The sequence below is a fragment of the Leptodactylus fuscus genome, chromosome 4 (assembly GCF_031893055.1).
Source record: "Leptodactylus fuscus isolate aLepFus1 chromosome 4, aLepFus1.hap2, whole genome shotgun sequence".
Lineage (NCBI taxonomy): Eukaryota > Metazoa > Chordata > Amphibia > Anura > Leptodactylidae > Leptodactylus > Leptodactylus fuscus.
Window position 1 is genome coordinate 39,327,968 of NC_134268.1, and position 27,782 is coordinate 39,355,749.

General features: G+C 43.9%; 1 protein-coding gene across 1 annotated transcript; it reads right to left on the reverse strand.

Annotated features, from left to right (window-relative positions):
- Window positions 1–26,850, reverse strand: LOC142200163 (Y+L amino acid transporter 2-like). Its single transcript, XM_075270324.1, has 10 exons — window positions 26,748–26,850; window positions 22,454–22,991; window positions 17,326–17,451; window positions 16,590–16,734; window positions 15,491–15,614; window positions 15,289–15,392; window positions 8,338–8,434; window positions 5,413–5,562; window positions 2,511–2,694; window positions 1–225 (listed from the first exon to the last, which is right to left on the reverse strand). Exons 2-10 carry the CDS (start codon window positions 22,965–22,967, stop codon window positions 152–154), a joined length of 1,518 nt encoding a protein of 505 aa, XP_075126425.1. The 5' UTR covers window positions 22,968–22,991; window positions 26,748–26,850; the 3' UTR covers window positions 1–151.
- Window positions 26,851–27,782: the final 932 nt, after the last annotated feature.

Genomic DNA, 27,782 nt, shown 5'->3' on the forward strand with positions numbered 1-27,782 from the left:
TAGCATAAGTAAATTTTATTCAAAACAAAAATGATAAAATAATTTTCTAATTACAATAAGATCTGTACACAAAATAATCGTCAGTGCATAACATTATAATAATCCATGGCCCGGAGCAGGTCGGGACATCGGGATTCGGTAGCATTGGACCTTAGCATTTCTTGTCTTCATCCAGGTCTGTCAGGCAGCAGTTACAAAGAATCTGTATGTATTTCGTCATCCAGGCTAAAAAAGTTAACACAAATAGGGGATACATGTAACAAGCTGCATCCTGAGATCTACCATTATATAACATTATATAACGTATGTAGATAAACCATCATAACAGGACCTTTAGCCCACTAGGATTTAGCATCTACCACAAGAAGAGCCCCAGAGCGGATGTTCAGCCCTGGACAGATGAGTATAAGTGTATATATATATATATATATATATATATATATATATATACACACACCTCCCCTGGGCTGGCATTTAATGGAAAAGGGCTCAGGCAGCCAGTGACAGGGCCCAGGCCCTTGGCCTGACTAATGGAGGTCAGACTAATGGGATCCCCAATGAAGAATGGGCAAAAGTCTCTTAACTAGAGATGAACGAACACTGTTCGGATCAGCCGTTCTGAACAGCACGCTCCCATAGAAATGAATGGAAGCAGCTGGCACGTACACTTTGCCGGTGGCCGGTCGCTTAACCCCCCGCGTGCCGGCTACGTCCATTCATTTCTATGGGAGCGTGCTGTTCGGAAGATTTTGCGCAGACATTAGCATTGGACACTAGCTGTCGGACACCGACGGTAGTGTGAACGCTCCCTTATATTGTTTCCCTTACCAGCATTTAGTACATAGTAATGTTCATTGGATCACAAATATAAAAGACTATGGATAATCCGTCACCACCCCAAGATATATTTGATACTAGAGGGAGGACCCGGCTTCGCACGGGTATAATACATTTTATGTTTGTGTAGTGGCCCCATAAGAATTGTCCAGTTTTGCACTGGTGTATTTTGTATGTTGTTGTGTGTATGTCCATAAGCGTCATGTGATTATGTGTATCTCATTTTGGATATCAGTGAAAAACCTGTGATCAGTTGTTATGGATACCTGGAGTAAAGCTGTATCTAATCCTTCCCCGTGTAGTACTGTGTTTAGACTCAAGTATCTAATCCTTGTTGGTGTGGTACTGTGTGCAGATGCACATATCTAATCTTCTGGCGTGTGGTACTGTGTGCAGATGTGTGTATCTAATCCTCCCCCGTGTGGTATTGTGTGAAGAGGCATGTATCTAATCCTCCGGTAAGTGAAACTGAGTGCAGAAGTGCATATCTAATCTTACGGAATGTGGTACTATGTGCAGACGCACGTATCTAATCTTCTGGCGTGTGGTGCTGTGTGCAGATGTGTGTATCTAATCCTCCCTGTGTGGTATTGTGTGAAGAGGCATGTATCTAATCCTCCAGTAAGTTAAACTGAGTGCAGACGTGCATATCTAATCTTACGGCATGTGGTACTATGTGCAGACGCGCGTATCTAATCTTATGGCGTGTGGTACTGTGTGCAGATGTGTCTAACTAATCCTCCCCCGTGTGGTATTGTGTGCTGAGACGCGTATCTAATTCTCTGGCTTGTGGTACTGTGTGCAGAGGCATGTATCTCATCCTCCAAAGTGTGGTACTGTGTGCACACACACGTATCTAATCTTTCCCTGTGTGGTATTGTGTGAAGAGGCGCGTATCTAATCCTTCGGCGTGTGGAACTGTGTGTAGACGCACGTATCTAATCCTACTGCATGTGGTACTGTGTGAAGATGCGTGTATCTAATCCTATGGCGTGTACAACTGTGTGCAGACGTGCGTATCTAATCCTCTGGAGTGTGGAACTGTGTGAAGACGCGTGTATCTAATCCTATGGCGTGTACAAATGTGTGAAGACGCGCGTATCTAATCCTCTGGAGTGTGGAACTGTGTGTAGCGCCTGTATCTAATCCTTCGGTATGTGGAACCGTGTGCAGACGCGTGTATCAAATCCTTCAGTGTGTGGAACTGTGTGCAGAAGTGCGTATTTAATTCTCTGGTTTGTGGGACTGTGTGCAGACCCGTGTATCTAATCCTCTGGTGTGTGATACTGTGTGCTGATCTGTGTATCTAATCCTCTGATGCGTGTATCTCAGTTTGGATATCAGTGTTGTATTGTGCATGTGGAGTGACCATGTGTATTGCAGTTGGAATATGAGTGAATGACTTGCAGGTTTGTATTGGCTAAGGGGGGGCATTGTGTTTGAAATGCTGTATCTCAGCAACGGTATGTCCAAGCGAGTTGGAGTCTCGTCTTAAACCTTCCCGGATATCTGAAGTATCTCTGTACCAAATTTGGTGAAGATCGGTCCAGTCGTTTGGTTCGCATTAGAGCACAGACAGACAGACAGACAGACAGACAGACAGACAGAAATTCATTTTTATAACTAGAGGGAGATAGTGTCACCTCCATGCACACAGTAGGGTTCATACTCACCGCTAATACATGTAAGCAGCTTTTGTCCCTTGTGAAGGGGCAGGTAAACTCCTAAGAAGTAGGCCGGAATTCCAGACAGTGCGATCCCTACGCCGATCAGCGAATTAATGGCATCACAATAGAGTGGGACGATAACAAGGAAAAGGCTACAGAGGCAATACACAACCGGGAAGAAGAGACTGACCTGTAAGCAAGCCATACATCATGTATCAGAATATACATAAAACAATGTACTTTATCTTAGGCCTCATGACCATATTTTTGGTCAGTGTGCTATTTTTTAATGGATATCACACTGGAACAATCTTTCGTATGGCTCCATACACACAGCTTTGTTTTTTTTTTAACAAACCGAACAAATAAGGATTCATCTTGTAAAAACTAAAATAGCCGCCATGAGTAGATGATAGCAGGACCATTGCTGCTATTATCATCGGTGGTCCCGCTATTGCAGTGGTTCTTCTGTCTTAGCAGGATAATAGCGGCGGTGGTCGCACTATCATGGATCCGTAGTCAATCATAATGGAGCTGAAATGAATCAGTTCCTGACTAGGTTGGAACTTTCAGGACTGAGTTTACAGATCTTGGTTCATGGACTGCTACGAAGGGTCGAGCCACTTACTAAAGCAATTTGTTCCATTGTAACATAAGCGTCATTCTAGGGAACCCCTCTTACAATTTTCTGTTAGAAAGGTCCTCCGTGACTATCAGCTTAGACCTTATTTACATGAATGTCAAAAATGGATGTTTTTAGAAGACAGCGGGTGAATACATCAACGCATCTATGCCAGTTTTCTGCTCATATTTGGTGTATTTTTTGTCCCAAACATTCCCCATTCTCGTCTTCTTTTGCCATTTTACACTGGAGCAGAGTCTTTATAAAACTTTTCACGGATCTATTTTTTGGATGGTCCATTTTTCTCTTAAAAAATAAGTCTATTTCATGGATCCATCAATAGACTCAAGTTTATGATGGATCTATAAAAACAGGTCCCCGATGGATACAAAATGACCATGAAAAAATAGGACATTTGCCTGTTTCTCATGGCAGTTTTTAGCCGCGGCCACTTGAAGATAGATAGATACAGTCCTATGAAAAAGTTTGTGCCCCCCTATTAATCTTAATCATTTTTAGTTCTAAATATTTTGGTGTTTGCAGCAGCCATGTCAGTCTGATATATCTAATAACTGATGGACACAGTAATATTTCAGGATTGAAATGAGGTTTACTGTACTAACAGAAAATGTGCAATATGCATTAAACCAAAATTTGACCGGTGCAAAAGTATGGGCACCTCAACAGAAAAGTGACATTAATATTTAGTAGATCCTCCTTTTGCCTCTAGTCACTTCCTGTAGCTTTTAATCAGTTCCTGGATCCGGGAAGAAAGGTATTTTGGACCATTCCTCTTTACAAAACAATTCAAGTTCAGTTAAGTTTGATGGTCGCCGAGCATGGACAGCCTCTTCAAATCATCCCACAGATGTTCAATGATATTCAGGTCTGGGGACTGGGATGGCCATTCCAGAACACTGTAATTGTTCCTCTGCATGAATGCCTGAGGATTTGGAGCGGTGTTTTGGATCATTGTCTTGCTGAAATATCCATCCCCGGCGTAACTTCAACTTTGTCACTGATTCTTGAACATTATTCTCAAGAATCTGCTGATACTGAGTGGAATCCATGCGACCCTCAACTTTAACAAGATTCCCAGTGCCGACATTGGCCACACAGCCCCAAAGCATGATGGAACCTCCACCAAATTTTACAGTGGGTAGCAAGTGTTTTTCTTGGAATGTTGTTTTTTTTGGACGCCATGCATAACGCCTTTTTGTATGACCAAACAACTCAATCTTTGTTTTATCAGTCCACAGGACCTTCTTCCAAAATGAAGCTGGCTTATCCAAATGTGCTTTTGCATACCTCAGGCGACTGTTTGTGGAGTGCTTGCAGAAACGGCTTCTTTCTCATCACTCTCCCATACAGCTTCTCCTTGTGCAAAGTGCGCTGTATTGTTACCGATGCACAGTGACACCATCTGCAGCAAGATGATGCTGCAGCTCTTTGGAGGTGGTCTGTGGATTGTCCTTGACTGTTCTCACCATTCTTCTTCTCTGCCTTTCTGATATTTTTCTTGGCCTGCCACTTCTGGGCTTAACAAGAACTGTCCCTGTGGTCTTCCATTTCCTTACTATGTTCCTCACAGTGGAAACTGACATGTTAAATCTCTGAGACAACTTTTTGTATCCTTCCCCTGAACAACTATGTTGAACAATCTTTGTTTTCAGACCATTTGAGAGTGGGCTGTCCATGCTCGGCGACCATCAGACTTAACTGAACTTGAATTGTTTTGTAAAGAGGAATGGTCCAAAATCCCTTCATCCAGGATCCAGGAACTGATTAAAAGCTACAGGAAGCGACTAGAGGCAAAAGGAGGATCTACTAAATATTAATGTCACTTTTCTGTTGAGGTGCCCATACTTTTGCACCAGTCAAATTTTGGTTTAATGCATATTGCACATTTTCTGTTAGTACAATAAACCTCATTTCAATCCTGAAATATTACTGTGTCCATCAGTTATTAGATATATCAAACTGACATGGCTGCTGCAAACACCAAAATATTTAGAACTAAAAATGATTAAGATTAATAGGGGGGCACAAACTTTTTCATAGGACTGTAGATAGACAGATAGATAGATACAGTAGATAGATAGATACAGTAGATAGATAGATAGATAGATAGATAGATAGATACAGTAGATGATAGATAGATATTAGATAGTTAGATATTAGATAGATAGATATTAGATAGATAGATAGATAGATAGATAGATAGATAGATACAGTAGATAGATTTCTATGGCTTTCTGCTCTGATTCCCTATGAGTAAAATCTTACCTTCACGGGACGTGACCTCTGTGGTTGGGTGATCCTCAGTACTATTAGTCCAGCGACAGATAGTCCAACAAACAACCAGTAACTGAAGCTGTAGTAGTTGATCAGCTGGAAAATATCTTCTACGAGCAGGTATAATAGGGCCATCAATCCCTGGAATGCAAAAGTCTACAGTAACTTTTCTGATGTATAACTCAGTGTTGTTGTGGAACAACACTTGGCGTTACTATGCACGATTATATATCACGGGGCTTGGTGGAGATCAGTTATAACCCCTATGGGCACTGTAGTGGTGCTGCTAGTAGGTGCGGGCAAAGACTCTAAAGCAGAAACACCACTGATCATGCCAGCCTTGCATTATCAGTGCAGTGTCCATGCTTGAGCCTAGAATGGAGCAGTTCTAGATCTACTCAATCTCCTTTCTAGATGCTAGAATGGAGTGGGTGAAATCAGGTGTATCCTGTAGGTGGCGCTGCCTCCTGTGACTTTCCCTATGAAGCACCATCTTCTGTATCCAGGTCAGACCAGACAGGTTAGTGTTACATATAGGAGAGGCTGGAGAATGCTGAGCCTCCAGGTATATTAGTTGTGACGGATTGACTTTCCTCTAGATTTAACTCATCAATGACGCAGGGTAGTTTGGACGTTTATGCTCGGCTTATTTTCATATTTTCCATTTCCTCTTCCAGAATTCATAACTTTTTTAAATTTTTTGGTTGACATAATGATGTGAGGGCTTATTTTTTGCATATATATGTCTCTATATATGTTTATATATATAACTTCAGCGTAGACCAGTAACAACACGCTCTGAGGAAAGAACAGGATGGATCCCAAACGTGTCTGCGTTTTTTAAGGGGATTATTTTTTCTTTTTGATTTTTTCTTTTCATTTTTTTGTCATTTTATTATATTATATTGAAAGTTACATTTTATTATTAATCGGAGAGTTGCCGGAGGATCTTTTCATTTGATTATTTTTTGCATGTTGAGTCGTTTCACCATTTTGGGTTACATATAAGGTTTTGATTAGCTTTTATTAACATTTTTGAGGGTGTTTGTGAAAAAAAAAACCCCACAATGGGTCATCGTGGTTTCCCAAAGGGGGTGAAAACAAACTCTTACATAAGTGGAAGGAAAAAGGGGTTATTAATCTAGGAGACCTGTGACTATAGGAGGAAAGGAGATGGTTAATGTTACTGAGTTCTGGGACAAATTTGGGACATGTTTCTGCCTTATGTACTGTCCTTTTTGTAAATGAAACTGTAAAGGGAGCCCTCACACGGAGTAAACGCTCCGCTCATTCTGAACGTAAAATTCGTTCAGAATGAGCACGTAAAAACCAGCTCCCATTGACTTGAATGGGTGCCGGCATACGCGCGCTACCCGTTGAAATCAATGGGAGGCTTTTTTCCCTATTGCTTTCAATGTGATACGCGCGTATCACATTGAAAGCAATAGGGAAAAAAAGCCTCCCATTTATTTCAATGGGGAGCACACATGCCGGCACCCATATAAATCAATGGGAGTTGGTTTTTACGTGCTCATTCTGAACGACTTTTACGTTCAGAATGAGCGGAGCGTATACTCCGTGTGAAGGCTCCCTATAGAATGTCAGGTCAAAAATATACCGCAATGCTTTTGATGGGTGGGGTGGTAAGGGATCAGTCTATATGATGTATAGGGGCTTATGCAGGTTTACTTGCTATGTATTACGGATTCTGCGTTCTCTGGCCAGTCTCTTCGGTGCTCTGATCCTTCCACTCAGGTTATGGAGGGAATGTTGTGAGTGAGGTGAACCGTGATCAATGATCGATGAAGGAAACCCAATTCCTCCTCATCATAAAGCGCCTTCTTGTTTGATATCTTGCCTGAAGTGCTGGCGGATTTGATACACTGTATGTGGGATTGCGGCACTGTGCAACTGTCTTGGCGATCTATACTCAAATATATTATTGATACCTAAAATATTGATATCCCCCTTGACCCAGCCCATTACTATTTTATATTGCCCCCCCATTGGGTACCCTATCCTTGATGGTGGTGGTGACCCTCCTGTTAGCGAAACGTATATTATTGCAATATTGTCTACAGTCTTCCCTTCCAGGAATGGAGGAGCCGACTTCAGCTCAAAACAATCTGGAACAGGAAGGAGTGAATACCTTGAGTAAAAAGGAGATGAGGGCAAAATACTTCTTTAACCCCTTCCTGGGACAAATTGTTCTTCATGATGCTATATTTGTCCTATTGGACATTTTTATATATTAATATAAGAAAATGAATTAAGATTTAAAAGAAAAACTATTCTATGTTTTACTACGTTTACTAATAAAACGTAAGTTATTGAAAATGAATGATTGAATTTTTTTTTTTACTGGGGTCACTGAATAACTTTTTTACTGTTTTGTTGATGGAGATAATTAAGGGCTCTTTATTTGCGGAGCAATAGTAGTTTTTTTATCGGTGTCAATTTTTGAACTGTAGGACTTTTTGGTCAATTTTTATTGCTATTTTTTTGGGGGAAATTACCAAATAGGTGACCAAAATACATTTATTTCTCCTCCCCCCCCCCCCAGTACGGGATAAAAAAATACTATTTTTGGATAGTGTGGATTTATAGGCAGATGAGGATACCTAACATATAGGCTTCTTATGTGAAGTAGGGAAAGGCAATCTCATCACGAGGGATCCTGGGGGTCGTGGGGCTGATCTTGTCTTCAAGCCACCAGGCACCATTATCGCTAATAATCTGGAGTTGGAGTATTTTCTAAATCTGGTGGCTGGTCCCAGTTCTTGGTTGTGTAACACCTGTGGCATTACAGCGCCGTGCTATTATGACGCTGAGCGCTAACTATAGGCTCAAAGCTATATAATAGTATGGCGCAGAGCAGGAAGGGGTTAAACATGGAGAATGCTCGGTGTCACTTACATTGAAGAGAAGGGCAGGTACAGGAGTAAAATTCTGCAGGTGAATGAGGCTCAGGCTTGTTGGTAGGTGACCTTCACGTGCTCCAACATAAAAAAGCCTAGGAGGATAAAAATATAGTCCTACATATCAGATTAGTATAATAGAATAGTGCATGCTCTAATATACTGATTCACACAGCAAATGCTAGGTTTAAGTTTTGTATAACGATATACATTTTTTCCAATTTATAGAATCGTGTAACACAACCTATGACGGAGCGGTAACCACAGCACATTTATATGGCCTTCTTTTGGCCTGCTGGTGAGGTCCTTGATGACAAATGTAAGAGGTCCTGTTTCATGCACATGGTAGCATAGTACAGAGTGGCGGGGACTGTGAACTGCTATACCATGCACCACCAGGTTCCACATGTAGGAGATATCGAAAGATTGTGAATGACAATCTGTTTTCCCTTAGCCCAAACAGCAGCACAACTGGGGTAATCCTGCCCCTATGAGCTGTTAGGACAGGTGGAATATTTAATTACCTAACAGCAATTAACCCCTATAAGAGGTCAGAGGACCAACTCCCCTTTGTGTTAGTAGCAAGTAAAGTTTTAGACATCTATTTAACAGAAGTAATATGACATCCAAACAAATAGTACAATTACAGCATAGGGAGGGAGCCTTGTGCTGCTGTTTGGGCTAAGGGAAAACAGATTGTCATTCACAATCTTTCGTTCCCCCTACGCCCAACAGCAGCACAACTGGGGATTTAGCAAGTATCGCTTTCCCTTAGGGCGGGTGATTCTGGCAAGCTGATGCCAATACCGAATGTCCAAATGCTGTGGACTCCCTTGTTCGCCACTCAAGTCTATAATGTTTGGCGAAAGTTAGCTGAGAACTCCAAGAAGCCGCTGCACATATCTGTTCCAAGGAAAGAAAACGTCTCTCGGCCCATGATGTCGCCACTGCTCGGGTGGCATGGGCACGGATAAGGTCTGGTACCGGGAGGTCCTGAGCACGTAGGGAGCAGATAATGGCTTCTCTAATCCATCTTGATAGAGTTGGTTTGGATGCTTTGGTCCCTTTGGTGTGGCCAAACACATTGATCAGCAAATTCTCTGACTTCCGAAAGGACGCAGTCCGCTCTAGATAAATCTGCAATGCTCTCACCAAGTCCAACTTGTGCATCCTTTCCTCCCACTCAGAGGTGGGAGAGGGAAAAAACGCTGGTAAGACGATTGCCTGGTTAACATTCTGAGGCGTGGGTACCTTTGGCAAGAATCCTGGGACAAACCTCAGTTGCACTCTGTCTGGAAAGAAGGTTATAAATGGCTCAGAGGCCGCTAGGGCTTGTAGCTCACCGACCCTCTTGGCGGAGGTTATTGCCAACAGGAAAGTTATCTTGTATGCTAGGTACTTCAAATCCACCTCAGATAGGGGCTCAAAGGGGGGCGCACAGAGCCCTTGCAAAACTGCGGCCAGGTCCCAGATCGGGACCGGTGGCTGCACCTGAGGACGGAGTCTAGTAGCCCCTCTTAAAAATTGCTTAATCAGAGGATCTAGTGCTACCCGGGTCTCCAGGAGTGCGGACAGAGCTGAGACTTGGACTTTCAAGGTAGCAGGTGCTAGCCCCTTCTCCAGGCCGTCTTGTAGGAACTCCAAGACTGCATTCCTATCAGGGTCGCGCTGGTTACTCGAACACCAGTTCTGAAAGATTCGGGCGACCCTCTGGTAGCTCTGGTTAGTTGACTCTGCTCTTGAGTGCGCCAAAGTTCTTAGCACTCCCTGGGATAATCCTCTTCTGCCAGCTAAAGGCTGGCTGACCTCCAGGCAGTGAGGTTGCATCTGTTCAGGCCTTGATAGGGCCGGCTGTTCCGGGTTACCAGAGTTTACACTGGTGGAAGCCTCCAGGTGTTCCTCCGTCTCATGAGAGTGAGGACGGTGAACCATGCCCTTTTTAACCAGAATGGCGATTTCCTTGCCAAGTTCCGGTTCTGCCTGCGTTTTGTCAATACCTTCCGAATCCTCAGTTGACGAGGGTAGACGCACTTCCGTCTGATCCTCCCTGGTATTGACAGGGCATACAGCGCTGGAGGATTGTCTTCCCGAACTGGGGAGCGACGTTCCTATATTGCAGCGCCGTTTGAGGTGGCCATCAGATCCACCTCGGGGAGACCTCATCCTTTGATAGGATAGTGGAGAGCATCCTGGTCTGGGGATGACCTGGCTAAGGTCCTCCGCATTTTGGTGAGTCAGTCCCACCGACTGTAACCTGGAATTTGAACCGCTGGCCGCTGGGGAATACATAGATCCAAATAGATGAGGATCCTGGCGTCTGGTGACGTGGAGAGGGTTCTCGTCCTCTGTCCGGGATGACCGTAAACGGCTGTGAACAGGCTGTCCGTCCTGGTTCTTTACTCCCGAATTTGTGGAGTCCATGTCAGAAGCTTCACCTGAGCTCTGGTAATTTCTTGCCAGCTGGGTAAGCGCGTTCTCTTCAGGTAACGCCAGGTGCTCTGTACCAGGGTCTCCCCCAGATGAGCTCCCCTGGACCGGGAGGCATCTGTGGTCAACAGGGTCTAGGTAAATCTGACCGAGGACCTGCCATCGTGAAGATGGGTCTGCCGGGCCAATCATGGCCGGGCACTGATGGTTCACTGGATAGGCTCTTTTAGTCCCTAGGGACAGCGATTCCGGACTCGCAGCTTCTTGACATAGAGAAGGTGCCTCCAGGTAGGAGAGTCCCTGGCGAATCCCCGGAACTGGATTCGATTTGATGGAATCGTGAAAAATCTTAACGGGTCTTCTTTGATCCTGGCTCTGAGAGGCCTTCTGTCCCCCTAAAGGGCTCCCCAGCCCTACTAGGGAGCTGGGGGAAGACCCGTGGATACTACTCCCCTGGAGATAGGGGGGGCTGAAATTCTGCCATCTGGGAGGGTGGAAACTTGAAGACAAGGTTTTCCATCTGGGTGTTCGTCCCATTGATCTAAGGTCCTGGGCCGAGCTATGAGAGATCCTGCGAGTGTACCTGGCCTGAAGGTTCCCTAAGGAAGCCGCATCCCGAGACGGAAGCGGTCTATGTCGAAGATGAACCTGAGTCCTTCGCCCAAGATTCTGGAAACCACGAAGCCTGGAGGGAGCTCCTTCTGGACGGGTACTCAAAGATGAAGTTGTTTGGGGCCCTAAAAAGGGCAAGATGTTCTCTCGGCCGGTGGAGCCTAGATGTAGCCAAGGACCCTGGGACCTTTGCGTCGGGGCCCTAGATGGACGGGCCCGCTTTCTCCCAGGATGGCAGACCACTAATGGGTCAGGGATCCTTCTTACGGTCACGGAAAGTACCGCGTCCTCTACCTCGGCCCTGGGGAGCGGAGCGTCCACGCCCCCTGAAACCTCTGGTGGAGGACCCTCGGCCTCGAAAGGCAGTTCTTCTCCTTTCTGGCGGCTGCGGCAGATTTTTAGTTTTAGTGTCCGCCAGATCCTCCATGATTTTGTCCAGGGCTTTGCCAAAGAGCCTACCGGGCTCAAAGGGCAGGGTACAAAGCCCTAGTCTGGAGGAGTTGTCCACCCTCCATGGTTTAACCCACAACGGTCGCCTGGCCACAGTGGTGAGGGCCATAGATTTGGAGGCGAGTCTTAGTTGCGACCTGGAGGATTCAGCCAAGTGGTCCACCAATAAATTAATATCGGACATAGCCGATAGGAGGTCGTCCCGGTGGACCCCCGTGTCTATATCCCTAGCAAGGGAAGATAGTTCGGCCTGTAGGGCAGAGACCACCTCATTAGCCGATATGGCCACGGAGGCCTGCGACGAGGCGACAGAGTATGCCCGCCTCAGGGACCCCTCTACGCGGCGGTCCAACGGGTCCTGCAGACTTGAGCCGTCCTCGGCTGGCAGGACTGTGCGGCGGGATAGTTTGGCAACTGCCACGTCTACTTTTGGCGGTGGTCCCCAGGCCCCCTGCTGGGACTCAGATATAGGAAAAAGTGCCCTGAACCTAGCGGAAGGTGTAAATGCTTTCTCGGGACGCCTCCACTCGCCTTCCATTACCTGGACCAGGTCCGCACTAGCTTTAAAGGACTTTGCCCTCCTGCTTGGCCCTTCCCCTGCCTCCCGATCACATGATCTGAGGACTCTGAAAATTCTACCCATCTTTTCGAGGGGAAACACCTCCTTCTCCACCACCACCGGGTCTTCCTCTGAAGACTCAACCTCCCCGATGTGAAGGCGTTCTAGGGGCGGGAGGGAGGGCTCAGAAGGCTCCAACCGAGGCCTCTTGGCGAGGTGGGAAATGGTCTCATCCACTTTCCTCATGGACTGGGACACGAAGTCCTTAACCCAGGAGACCATCTCTCTGATTGGGGTAGCTTCGGAGGGAGGTGCTCTACATCCCTGGCAGTACCTGTATTCACAGGCGTCAGGGAGGGGGATATTACATCGGGCACAAGACAGATGTCTCCTCTTCGCAGTGGTTTTCCTCCGAGGGAGGGTCGAAGAGGATGAGGAGGACATACTAGGAGGAAAGAAGCAGCATAAAACAGAAAATCCGGACCTCAGCAACAACAGTAGCCACAACAGCAGCAGCCCCTCCCCCCAGCACCACCACCACCAACCTTGATAACACGCAGTTGAACTTCCAGCTCTTGAGCTTCTCCTGAGGCAGCAATGCTTCAGAAGTACCTGCAACCGGAGCGACAGGTACCATACTGTGGTGGAGGGGGGGTTTAAATAGGTCGGCTGGGGGAGGGACAGGGGAGGAGCCACGCCCCCTTCACCTGGGTCCGAGCTCCACCTAATTTCATAACAACTCGCCCCCCCCTTCGAGCAAGCGGGGGGGGGGAGGGTAGACACACTAACAGCAGTTGCTTACCTGCTGTTCATTGTTTCCTATGATCCTGCGCAGCCTGCCGCGGCACATACCTTAGTCGCGCGGCCTGCGCATGCGTGGTTTCCCCGGAAGCAGTCCCCGGCTCGGACGGAACCTGGGAGCTGAGAAGTAGTTCCTAGCCCCCGCCGGCAGACAAAAGGTTCCTACCTGCCGGAACCTGCAGCGCCCGGACGTCCGCGATGCCGCCTGCAGAGCGGAGGATTAGATACAATGGTCATCACCCAGGATACTGGAAGCAGAAGATCCCGGGGACCATCAGGTGACACCCACTTGCTCCAGCAGGGAACCCGGACCGGCGCAGGGAGAGAGCCACGCAGCAAGGTACAATCTTTAGGGGGGGAGAGGGGACCCCTATAGGAGGCCAAAGCACCTCTCCCCCGTCCACCTGTCCTGTCCCACAGGACAGAAAAAAACACAAAGGGGAGTTGGTCCTCTGACCTCTTATAGGGGTTAATTGCTGTTAGGTAATTAAATATTCCACCTGTCCTAACAGCTCATAGGGGCAGGATTACCCCAGTTGTGCTGCTGTTGGGCGTAGGGGGAATCTCTATTACAAACCATACGTCTAGGAAAGAATGACTCTAGAGTTCAGCATTCGAAGAATGTCACCATGTTATTTCTGTCTAATCTGTATGGATTCCAGCATAAGAAAACACTTCCGTATGCCTGTATATATGATTGGAGATATAACATGGTATAGTAATGCCATATGCACCCTTACAGTACACATGTATGCTCTATTACTTCTATGTACAAATGGAATTTGGTACTGAGCCCTTAAAGAGGACCTTTCATCAGATTGGGCACAGGCAGTTCTATATACTGCTGGAAAGCTGACATTGTGCTGAATTCAGCGCACTGTCGGCTTTCCCGATCTTTGCCCGGTGTAAAGCGCTATCGGTCCCAGTACCGTAGGGCTTTACAGTCAGAAGGGCGTTTCTGACAGTTAGCCAGGGATGCCCTTCTGCCCAGCAGCGCCTATCGCGCTGTACTGTGGAGTGGGGAGGAACTCCCCCTCCCCTCCTGATAATACTCCTCTATGGACGATCACTGTGAGCAGAGGAGGGGGCGTTCCTCCCCGCTCACACTGTACAGCGCGATAGGCGCTGCTGGGCAGAAGGGCGTCCCTGGCTAACTGTCATAAACGCCCTTCTGTCACTAAAGCGCTACGGTACCGGGACTGATAGCGCTTTACACCGGGCACAGATCGGGAAAGCCGACAGTGCGCTGAATTCAGAGCACTGTCAGCTTTCCAGCAGTATATAGAACTGCCTGTGCCCGATCTGATGAAAGGTCCTCTTTAAAAGGAGTCGGTTACCATCCCGCAGATAGATAGGTTACTATCACCAGAACCAGTATATCAACCCGGTCCTGCTGATAGATAGGTTAGTATCACCAGAACCAGCATATCACCCCAGCCCTACAGATAGATAGGTTATTGTCACCAGACCCAGCATATCAACCCAGTCCTGCAGATAGATAGGTTAGTATCACCAGAACCAGCATATCACCCCAGCAAGCAGATAGATAGGTTAGTATCACCAGAACCAGCATATCACCCCAGCAAGCAGATAGATAGGTTAGTATCACCAGAACCAGCATATCACCCCAGCAAGCAGATAGATAGAATAGGGTCTCCAGACCTCAGTATATCAACCCATCCCTCAGATAGATAGGTTACGTTCACCAGACCCCAGCATATTAACCCATCCCACAGATAGATAGGTTAGTGTCACCAAAACCCAGCATATCAACCCAGCCAGCAGATAGATAGGTTAGAGTCATCTGGGTCAATTGGTGTCTTTCCCAAATCCATTGGTGCTTCCATTGCTGAGATATCACCATTTTTGCCAATATGCATATGCGTTTCCATTGCTCTAAAGAACTTGTTTGCACATTGACAAAAATGGCGATATCTTGGCATTGGAGGCAGCAATTTACATGGGGAAAACACTATCATTCAGGTGAGCTAACCTATCTATCTGTTGGGCAGGATTGATATGCTGAGTTCTGCTGACACATTCCCTTTAAGACTTAAGAGCTAGAACTATTACTCATGACTTCACTTGATATCTTCTTACCTTGAAGCGGCAATTATAGATGAGTTTAATCCACCATAACAAGACATGGCCACTGCTATTGGGATAAGCCATTTGGCGTGGCCGAGCACTTCATTTCCAAATGTCTGTAGAAACAATAATAATAAGTCATAATGCATTTACCTGCTGATAATAGTGTTAAGAATCACAATTATTTTTTGCCACTATGCTTATGAGGAATTACCACAGCCACGGCATCACTTGTGAGAACGGCTGCCATATCCAGAACCACATAGTATGCAAGATTGGTCAGCAGATAGATTATGGTAACGATCGGCATTGAAATGGCAATAGCAAGGGGGAGGTTCCTGGAAGAAATAAAATTACAGAGAATATTTATGAGATATAATATGAACTGTATGCTAAAGATAGATGACAAAATACCTTAACCTTAAGTGGCTTCTACTGATGTTGCCTGGAACAGTGAATGTAAGTATTGTTTTTTTTACTGTTACGCCAGGTTCACATTAGTTATTTGGGTCCACATGGGTACCCAAAGATGGAGAGTCTGTCTGCTAAAAAATACGGTTACCCACGAACACTCCTAGACTACCGCCATACAGGACTTTTCTCTCCTACAGATACTCTGACGCAGTCGTGAACCTAGCTTACCTGTATCAATCTTATAGTATCAATTTGGGGTAAATTGAGAATTTCCCATAATTATATTACAGATTTGTCCTTTCTTACCTTTCCTTCTACATAGATATGTGTGTTGCCAGATGACCAGCTTTTCAAGATAATAGGGTTTTGTGATATTGCGTCACAAAGTGATATGATATCCTAGATGTGTCTTTGTGTGGCCATCCATTGGTTGTTTTGAAACTAGTGCATAGCAATATTTTATTAACTAGGCTTCATGACAAATTGGGATCATGTCATTGTAGATTCTCATTGGTTAAGATTGTTGTCTTGCCTGCATTACCTGTACCTATTGTATCTGATCATGTCAATATTTGCATGGCATTTTCATAGATCTTAACTGGGTTCTCTACCCTCTTTATACACTTGAATATTGACTTGTGAAATTTCACCCCAATGTATAAACAGTACCCTACATGGTTGAGAGTCCGAAGGACCCTATTAACTATAATGGGGGTCTGTCTTTCAAACTGAAGCCGGTAGACAATTTTTGGTGGCCACTGCGAGAGAGTCTCCAAAAGAGACCCCGGCACAGATGTGAACATAGTCATACGTGGTATAAAATGTAACAATATTACACAAAACAAAATAATATATAAATACTGAATAAACTATCTACCAACAGGCACAGATCAACAAACCTTTGTGGATTCTTCATTTCCTCTGTGACAAAGTTCAGCGTGTCCCATCCAGAATAAGAATAGAGAGCAGAATAGAGGGCCAGAGCCATAAATCCTACATTAGTGGTGGAGCCTTGAAATGGAGCTTGTATATTTCCAATTTCACCTGTGAAAACAGCAGCGAATATGAATGTGTCCCCTTTGTCATCTCTGTGGCAACAGTAAATATACAATATGTTGCAACGTTTTGTATTGTGAAATTTAGGTTGGTGTGTGGTTTGGTTTCCTCTAAGAATACACTGGTCTCATAGCTTGAGTCTGTCTATATTCATGAGCACAGTGCTTGTTTGTGGGCAGTCAGTGACTGACTGGGTGCTATGTATGATCTTATACACACCAGCCTGATATTCTCTAATATGAGGGGGAGCTGAATTTAGTGCTATGGACTGAAGCTATGGGACCAGTATATTATCAGACCACACAACATTATTTTGTCTCTCATTTTATCTACCAGGACTATGGCTGTAGTTAAAATATACTGCCCTTATATAGGGTAGCATATAAACATACAAGATCGGCTTTAAAGGTGAAGCAAATAATCTATAGCAAATACACAGGTCAAGAGTTGTCTTTTACTAAGGCACCAGACTCACGAGGGGTCCAGTTTGTTAACGGAAGGTTCAACCATTAATAACCATATGAAGCCATCCAGTCATATTTCACATCAAGAATTTATTTACAGAACAAATAGCCGTACCTTGGCCGATCTTCACAAGACCTACTGAGATGACCATGATGAGAGCCAGGATCTTGGCATATGTGAAGACATCTTGAACTCTTGTTCCCCATTTCACATCGACACAATTAATGAATGTTAAAGTGCCTAAATGTGAAACCAAATGGATACATGAAATAAATGATGTATAGTTTATAAGATACTATATATAAATATTTATATTAAAATAAATTACCGTATATACTCGAGTATAAGCCGACCCGAATATAAGCCGAGGCCCCTAATTTTACCACAAAAAACTTGGAAAACTTATTGACTTATAAGTATAGGGGGGGAGGGGAATGCAGCAGCTACTGAAAAATTTCAAAAATTAAAATGGTCGGAGTTTTTGGGTGCAGTAGTTGCTGGGTGCTGGGGAAGGGGAGGGGTTGTTTTGGTTGTCTGTCTGCCCCTTCCCTGAGCTTGAGAACTGATTTTTTTTTCCCCACTTGGAACTCAGTCTGGCTGAATATAGGGGATCTGCAGTGCTCCTATTAACCCCTCCCGACGGAAGAGGAGCACTGAAGATCTTATATTCGGTAGACCAGGCACTGTCGAATACCTAATGTGTATGTGTTTCATAGTAATTTTCCACTTTTATATGTATTTTAGGGAAAGGAGGGATTTACAACTTTTATTTATTTTTATTTTTTTTCAAGCTTCTTTCCCCCCCCCCCCACTATTTTATGGGAGATTCTATACATTGATATTGCGGCTGGTCATAGACCCCCCCCTCCTAAAAATAAATAAATAATTTTTTTTTTGCTGACTCAAGTATAAACTGAGGGGAGCTTTTTCAGCACAAAAACTGTGCTGAGAAATTCGGCTTATACTCGAGTGAATCCATTTTTGCACATTACTACAGTCTTGATAATATAATTAACAACCTGTCCCATCCTAGGAGATGTCGATCTGGCTACAGACAATACCAGCCACATCTTTACTGATGCAGATGCTATTTTTGTCTTTTTCTTCTAGTCTCCACCATTTGCCCACAATTAATGTCAATAGTTTTTGTGCCCAATGCTAGTGAACAGTCAAGTCGGTGGGATCCACAGGATAGTGTTAATGGATAGGGGGTCCCTGTTTCCTATCTGTGAACAGAGCTATGAAACCTGAGGGGCACATCCATCATGGCATCAAGTTGGATGCGGGACCCACGTTTGTCCAGCATTTATGACCTATTCTGTGGTTATGCTTTAAATGTCTGAGATCTTAAAATCCCTTTAAGTGTGACCCACTAGCTTACTATTAAGAGTAGATGATTTACAGGTGAAGTAAGAGATTCTATTTTATTGGATTGTTATAACTATATAGCACTGCACCAAGTATTCCTATGTATTGTAAAAATCATGCTCTCTCTCCCCTGAGGGGTCCACCTGGATTTCACCCCAAATCGGCATATTTTGCATATTTTAAGCAGAATGGGGGACAGAGCCCCCCACAATTGACCACAGCCTTACACTGTCGGCCCACCATAGGATTTGTGGTTTGGTCCTCAGCCATCAAGAGCATTTATTTTCTGGCGCCTTGTTCTGGGGTTGCAACCTAGGTTCTGAGCAGCCAAGACCTGCCTGCATTGCATTGTGCTCCTCTCTGACCTCGTGTCTTCTTCTCTGATGCACACAGTGTTTCCTGCATGAACAGAAGGTCAAACTATCAATGTAGGGCTATGGGACAAGGATCCCATATGCTTGCTATGCAAGTTTACCTACCGTTCATACTGGATGTGCTTTGTGCAGAGCAGAGAGGAGTCTAGTTCTACAGAGGGGAGCACATAACTTCATTACCACACAGATTCATTTACAAATAGGTATCAGAGACATTTTTTGCTTGTTCTGCATCTTTAACTTCATATTATGGATGCAAAACACAGAATACTAATGAAGAATACACTTGCATGAGAGCAGTCTATGGAAATGTCTCACCGTGAGTCATCACAGAAGAAGAAAATCACAACCTAGCAAGAACTAACTTTTATTCTTAGATGCTAATAAAAAGGCTTCAATAATCCACAATAAATGCATATAGTGTTTGTGCAATGAACATACGATCATAGGTCATGTAACGTTTTCAATATACACCCACAAGTATATAATTATAGGTTTCCTAGGGGCGTAACTTGAGGGGGTGAAGAGGGTGCAGTCGCACCGGGGCTCAGGAGCCTTAGGGGGGCCATACGCACTGGCATAGGTATTGAGATTGCAGCTTCCATATGGCTCATAAGCCTAGGAGACCCACAGATTACCCTATCCAGACTAAGGTTGTATAACTCCTTTGCACCTGTAACCATCACTATCAAGAATCCTCTGTAGGGATGAAGGGGGGGGGGCAGAAAAAGATGGCAATGGGGCCCACAAGACTTTAGTTATGCCACTGGTGTTTTTTTTTTTTTTTTTTTTTTAGGCGCCGCCCCCTGAGAGGCTGGCTGCCTTGATGCAGTGCTCCAAGCTGGGAGCAAACTTTTCTTTCCTTTTTCACTCTTTTTCTCTGTATCTTCAAGAATCCGGTAACCAAGCAATCTAGCACTATGAATTTAGCAACTATAAATCGAATGGAAGACCCTGTGGAGTTTTTTGTTCCTTTTGTTTCCATTGTAAAGCATGGACTCAAGACCTGGTTCAGCTGGTTTCCACATGTGCCTGTTACCATCCCCCCAGCTAGGACAGCATGGCTCAACATGCGGCATGGAAGAGAAACCTACATGGAAATGCGGACTTCTTCGTTCAAGGAGATGATTTCTGGCGTCAATTGCTGATGTGTGAAGATGCTACAGCTGACTGGTATTTCTTTCTATTACTGTGGACACATGGAACACTGTTACAACCTGGGAACCTACCATCACCCACCTACCCAAGGAGTTATGGAAGCTTGGCAAGAGAGCAGCACCATGTATACCTAGATGGTCTCTGACTTCCTTGGGGCAGTAGAACACTGTGGTAAGGAGGAGGAGGAGGGCTTGTGATGAAGGACATTTGGGGCATTTTTTGTGGTTAAAAGGACAATAGTGCTGATGCAAGATACCGAACTATCAGCTGTGAGCAGGAGATCTCACCACCTACCAAAGGAACTGCCACATGTTATCATGATAGCTGCATATGTCCCCCACCTCTGCAAAAATTTCTGCTTGTTATATCCACATGCTGTGACCCCCCTCCTCGTGTCCTACAACCACATTCGGCTGTATTATTATTATTATTATTATTATTATAATTATTATTATTAACATCAATCTGCACAGAGAACTAAATGATCCTGCAGTGTGTCTGTGTTTCTTTCTTTTTTAGTTGCTATGATTCCTAGGATTTCTCTATCTGCCATGAGCTTCTATGTGTTTCTCTCTTGTTATATACTACTGTACCATCTATGAAACTGTATCACTGAAATTTCCCCATTGTGGGACTATTAAAGGAATATCTTATCTTATCTTATAAGTTATACATCTGCACCCCCTACATGACATACACCAATAAATCTAGTGTAATATAAGGATTATAATATGGCACAAATATTATACTGTTCCTCTTATAATCATGCACTAACACTAGATAATATAGTGTAAGAGATATGTATGGAGCCCTTCTCACTGAATATAATTAGTCTCATAGGGTATAACACAATATCTGTGTATCGTGAACTGTGAAATATAATGTCCATGTCTAATTTAGGGAATCCTAGGTATCCACTAAACAATGCTGGCTGAAAAAGATCTTATAACTGTGGAAGGGATCTCAGGTACATGAGACAGATAAGTGTTCTCTCAAATATTTATTGCATAAGAGCGGTGGCGTAGTAACATCCCCAAGGAGACGCTCTAAAAAGAGCAGACCACCGTCTTCTAGTCTTAAAAAAAAACCTTAGAAGACATGTGATTGGGCCTCAGTGGTCATTACGCCAGAATACTCCACATGACCACTAGGGCCCAAACACAGGCCCCAGAAATGAGGACTGAGGAGCAGGACCTCAGTCACCACGGCAGGGCTCCGGAGGGGATACTGAGCGCAGGACAGGTGAGTATAATTATTTTTTTTATTTTTAATCATCTCCCTGGCATTGCATCTATGAATGATCACCAGGGTCCTCTCCATTAGCAGTATGAATAGTGTTTGGAGAACCAGATTTTCCCTAACCACTATAATGGTGGCCATTTCCAGCTGGCTGTGGGTCCCACACCCTACGCTACTGCTGAGTAGGCCCCTTCAGTCGCTTAGGGCCCCAGCACTTGTCTCATTGACTGCTAGTAGCAGCACTTGCTGCAGCTCTCTCCTCTTCCCTTGGTGATTTGATTCATATAGGATCAGGGAAACATATCCACGTCAGGAACCTATATTTATGGTTCCATGCTCAACTTCCAACTAGCTCTATTTAGATCTGTTAGCCATCAGCTAATATATAGGACTGTGCTATACCCTTGTTAGGGCACGTCTCCAATGAGATGTCACTATATCACAGCTCCTGTATGGAGAATAGCTGAGACTCTTATGCGTGTGGTTCTTCTGACCAACCTCTAGCCAACCTTTAAGTTCTTTTTAGACTAGTAGACGGCGGTCTGCTCTTTTTAGGACGCATCTCCTTGGGGATGTTACTACACCAATTTATGCAATAAATAGTTGAGGGAACACTTATCTGTCTCATGCACCTGAGATCCCTTCCACATTTATGGGATCTTTTTCAGCCAGAATTTTTTAGTGCATACCTAGGGGGTGTCCTTTTTTGATTTCTGCAGATCACCCTGTATTTTTGCACTTAAAGAAAAAAATTGTGGCGGAAACACACGTTTTTTTCCCGCAGCACTTTTCACAGAAAGCTCACAGAGGTTTCCTATGCGGACTTTCTACTTCTGTTATACCTATAGGGAAACCTCCAGCATTTACGTAGGAATAATTGACATGCTGCGATTTCCAAAAATGTGACAGTTTTGGGAATCGCAGTATTTTTGTTATGGGTATTTTTCTGCAATGTGTGGGTGAGAGTCTCTAGAATTCCATCCGCTTTGTAGTGACTGTAAAATGTCTAAATTTTTGCTGCTGCGTTTGCGCTGCAGCCAAACCGCGGTGTTTTCACCACAATTTCTGAAGACGCACATGCATTTGCTGACATTACTACTTACATATACAGGCTGCTGCAATGAGCCGGACTGCTGCATATGGAGGTTCACAGTACGGGAACATGGGCTGTACAATATAGTTAGCGAAAGTGATTGCAATGACCGCCTGTGCGGTGGGCTCTATGATCAATAATGAAGACCAAAGTCTGATGAAGGCGATGAATCCTCCGAAGGCCTCCAGTATATAAGCATAGCTCGCCCCAGACTTTATAATAGCTGTCCCAAGTTCTGCGTAACACAAAGCCCCGAACGTGGAGAAGATCCCACCTAGCGTCCAGATAATCAGAGACAGTCCGAACGACTCACTGTACATTAAGACACCCTTGGGGGACACAAAGATCCCGGATCCAATCATGTTTCCAACTATTAAGGTGACTCCATTAAACAGAGTGATTTCTTGCTTCATCTTCATTTTGTCGTCCATATTTCCCACAGTTCTTTTACTTGGATCTACCTCCATTATTTCTTTTTTTTCAGTATTTTTATTCGAGCAAAATAAAGTCCACGGAGATGCCATAGTGGAAAATCTTCACAGCTTTACCTGGCAGAGGATAAAATAGAATATTATTCACATACAGAGGTGTCTGTAAACAGAACGAGTCTATCAGAACGCCCCGAGCAACATGACCCTCGATGAACAGGGAGAAGATCTCAGCTCTGAATTCTAGTAGCAGCTGTGAGCAGTTCTTGGAATACACTTAAGACATTAAATGATGATGCAAAATAGGCAAAAGGATAAAACAGAATTAAAAGGGAATTTTATGAGGTTTATTAGTGCACTTCAAGCATCACTTTTCTCTCCACATGATTCCTGCGGACACCGCACAGATGACACACGGACCCCATTGTAGTTTATGGGATCCGTGTGGTTTCTCTGCTAACCTTTTTTTAATCCGTTCAGTATTCTGTTCAGGGGGTCACCCAAGCAGACTCCCCGAACAGAATACTGAACACAGATGTGATGCAGGTCTCATTCAGATCCTGTTGTTGGAGGACAGATACTTGATATTGCCCCACAGAAAGAAGTTGCAGCATGCTAGGTCTAGTGGTCACGGGGGTCAGCACACCATTGGTGAATTATTATTCCTGGAATTGTTGATCCAATATTCTGGCAGAGTTACACTTAAGTATCAATGAACATCCAAATGGAAATGTGTAGTTCCACCATTCTGTTTATAGGAGTAGGTAGTGACAATATCCTCAGCCATAGGACTGTAGGCTGCTCATTGCACAGAGCACATTTACTTTGGTTGTGTCGCTTACAACGGGTTCAAACCTGTGCTTTGCTCTGCTTTTCAAGTTTCCGTCTTTTGCCCAAGAAACTGAACAGGAGATGGAAACCTGGCAGTCAGTTTTTGAAACCCGTTCACTGGAATGGGTTTGCAAAGCGTCTTGTGCCTCTCCTCAGCGAAACCGTTTTTTTTTTAACCGGACACAAAGTCCTGCATGTCTGACTTTGTGTCCGGTTGAAAAAACCCGATTTCGCCGTGGAGAGGCAAAAGAGGGGCCTCACTTTGCAAACCCATTCAAGTGAATGGGTTTGAAAACTGACTGCCAGGTTTCCATCTCCTGTCCAGTTTCTTGAGCAGAAGATCAAAACCTGCAAAGGGAAGACCGGGCGCAGGTGTGAACCCGCCCTTAGGTGCTCAATAATGATTTTTCTGAGCCGAAGATTCTAATATTGTGGTGATTGATCTTCCCAATGAGGTGAAAGGTCTTCTTGTTGCATAACATCAACCTCTTCCAATAGGCCTCTACAAGTTACTGTAAAAGTCCTGCACGTCTGTCTGTCATCTGGCTTCAGCTCGAATTCTGTTTACTGTCTCTTCTGAAGTTTTAGGGCGGCCCAGGTTTTTCCCATGACATAATCTCTCAGTGGTTTACAATTGCTTCATAGAATGTCAAATACAATTTGTATGTGGTCACATTTACCAAATTTGAAAGTTTCACTTTACTGTCACAACAAACACCTTTCTTGCAAAGGTCAACGTGCAAAATGTGACCTTCTTATTTCACACTATGTAAGCACATTTGGCTCTTGAAAAATGGAAGTTCTACTGTGAGTGGTTGCTATGGGCTGAGATTAGTAAACTATGAGATGTGAAAGATTACTATGGGCTGTGATTGGTTTCTATGGGAAGTGATCGATTGCTTTGGTTTGTGATTGGATGCTATGGGCTGTGATTAGTTTCTATGAGATGTGATTGGTTGCTATGATTAATAATAATAATAATAATAATAAATTTTATTTATATAGCGCCAACATATTCCGCAGCGCTGTCAGTCCCTGACCATTTACCACTGATGTTTCTTTAGTTACAGGCCGTGTCTTTTCCTCCATGTTGTTTAATCCCCTTGTAGATTTCATATTCATATTTATTTCATATTTTATCTTTATCTTTCCATTTCTATCCATTTGCACCACTTAATCCCTACAATCTCAGCCATTACACCCAGTGCAGACACAAGCTGTCTGTGTCTCCGGCAGTAACTATTCAGATTCCAGACATTCTTTTAGAACAGATTTCTAGAATGTAAGGTGTAATGTCATTGGCTGCATTCATTCTTATCCATGAGACTGGCTGTGATTGTTCCCTACAGGCCAGATGTTTCGCTGGTAAATGTCATCCTGCAGACACCCACGTGCTGGACATTCCTGACTGTAACAGCTGAAGTTTACGTATAAAAAATATCAGAAAAATAATCACAGTATAAAGAAAATCACATATATCACTAATGGGGCGCATCTGGTTTGTTAGATTTACAAGTATTGACATGACGTCTTCTGTACCCCACTATCGATAGGCCATAAAAATATTCCTGGACAACCTATGTAATACACTTGTAATGCACGTATGTACTTTTTCCAGATTTCCTTATCAAACAGTCCAAACGATGTTAAAGCGAAAATATCAAGTAAAAAAAACAATCTGCTCTGACATCAGCATGCCATAGAGCAGGAGGAGCTGAGCAGATGGATATATAGGTTTATGGGAAAATATTTAGTATAGCATGTCACTTATTTATACATCTGCTCATTCTTTGCTTAGGAGTCCAGAGTGCGGTCCTATCAATGATTGACAGCTTGATCTCATATCAGCATTGTAATCTTTTATATATACTATAGGATTAGATACACAGCTCAGCATACACCTTCACACATCAGGAGATTAGATGCACATCTCAGCACACACTACCACAAATAAGGGGATTAGATACACAGCTCAGGACACAGTATTACACATCAGAGGATTAGAAACACAGCTCAGCACTCACCATCATACATCAAGGGATTAGATACACAGCTCAGCACACACTACCACACATCAGAGTTTTACTCCAGATTTCCCTAACAACCCACCCATATTTCTTCATGGGTGTAGGTCAGCTTTAAGGGGGCAGGGTTCTGTGGATGACACTGTTACACAAGGTCACATACACACAGTTTTACTCCAGGTAACCATTACAACCAATTGCAGTTTTTTTTTAAACTGATATCCAAACTGACATACACATGATCACATGACGCTTATGGACACATACACAAATGACATACAAAATACACAAGTGCAAACTGGGCAATTCTTATGGGGCCACTACACAAACAAAAAATGAAATATACCCGAGTGAAGCCGGGTCCTCCTAGTTACTAATATAATTGCACAGGTCAGTTGTCCCTTCCACTGTCCATAGGCTCTCTATAAATGTTAGAAAATATCCTAAGTCCCCAAAAAACTGCAAATTCTAACTTAGCATAAAGGTAAGCTACTGGAAGGAGATATCTGATTGGTTCACAGCGCTGATGTCACTGCAGGGAGAGTCCGCCTACTCAGCAGTAAAGCACAGCGCTGACATCACTCGGGAAGACTCTGCCCACTCAGCAGGGACAAAGGGGACACTACGCATTTACAGTAGCAATCAGCAATAGAAAGGCCCTAAATTTACAAGTTACCTCCAATACTTCTACTACTCCGCATCTATTATATACTTATGAATGCAGGAGGGACTGTAATGTTGTAACAATGTAACTTTTAGATACAGTAGTTTCCTCCTCCAGCAACTGCCATGACTTGCTAAATTCCAATTCCAATTTGCTCCACATATATGGCTTATCCTTATATGGACCCCTCAAACATAAAATGTGGCAACAATGACCGGTCAATTTTACCTTCTATTAATTCAATAACATGAACATCTATTGCAACAAAAATATTACGAATTTGTATAAGTCTACACAGTCACGTGTTCGGAGGAGGCTATATACTGCTAGTAGCTGAGATATAGAGATACTTCTTACCTTAATGGTCATTGTTCTAGTGGCTCTATGTGAGAACAACGCCGTCTCCCTGTGTGAGGAGAGGAGGTGGAAGTTTGGCTTTTGAATAACAAGCATCATGAACCGAGACAAACAGCTGAGGGTAAATGATACGGCGTCGCGTCTTGTCAGGATGCCATAAGCTCTCAGGTTTATTTTCAGTGTACAGCGTGTACTGTGGGATCTGACCAACAACAGCACAGCGAATGATACTGACATACCTCCTATTATGCAATACATATATATACAGTCCTATGAAAAAGTTTGGGCACCCCTATTAATCTTAATCATTTTTAGTTCTAAATATTTTGGTGTTTGCAACAGCCATTTCAGTTTGATATATCTAATAACTGATGGACACAGTAATATTTCAGGATTGAAATGAGGTTTATTGTACTAACAGAAAATGTGCAATATGCATTAAACCAAAATTTGACCGGTGCAAAAGTATGGGCACCTCAACAGAAAAGTGACATTAATATTTAGTAGATCCTCCTTTTGCAAAGATAACAGCCTCTAGTCGCTTCCTGTAGCTTTTAATCAGTTCCTGGATCCTGGATAAAGGTATTTTGGACAAACAATTCAAGTTCAGTTAAGTTAGATGGTTGCCGAGCATGGACAGCCCGCTTCAAATCATCCCACAGATGTTCAATGATATTCAGGTCTGGGGACTGGGATGGCCATTCCAGAATATTGTAATTGTTCCTCTGCATGAATGCCTGAGGATTTGGAGCGGTGTTTTGGATCATTGTCTTGCTGAAATATCCATCCCCGGCGTAACTTCAACTTCGTCACTGATTCTTGAACATTATTCTCAAGAATCTGCTGATACTGAGTGGAATCCATGCGACTCTCAACTTTAACAAGATTCCCGATGCCGGCATTGGCCACACAGCCCCAAAGCATGATGGAACCTCCACCAAATTTTACAGTGGGTAGCATGTGTATTTCTTGGAATGCTGTTTCTTTTTGGACGCCATGCATAACGCCTTTTTTTATAACCAAACAACTCAATTT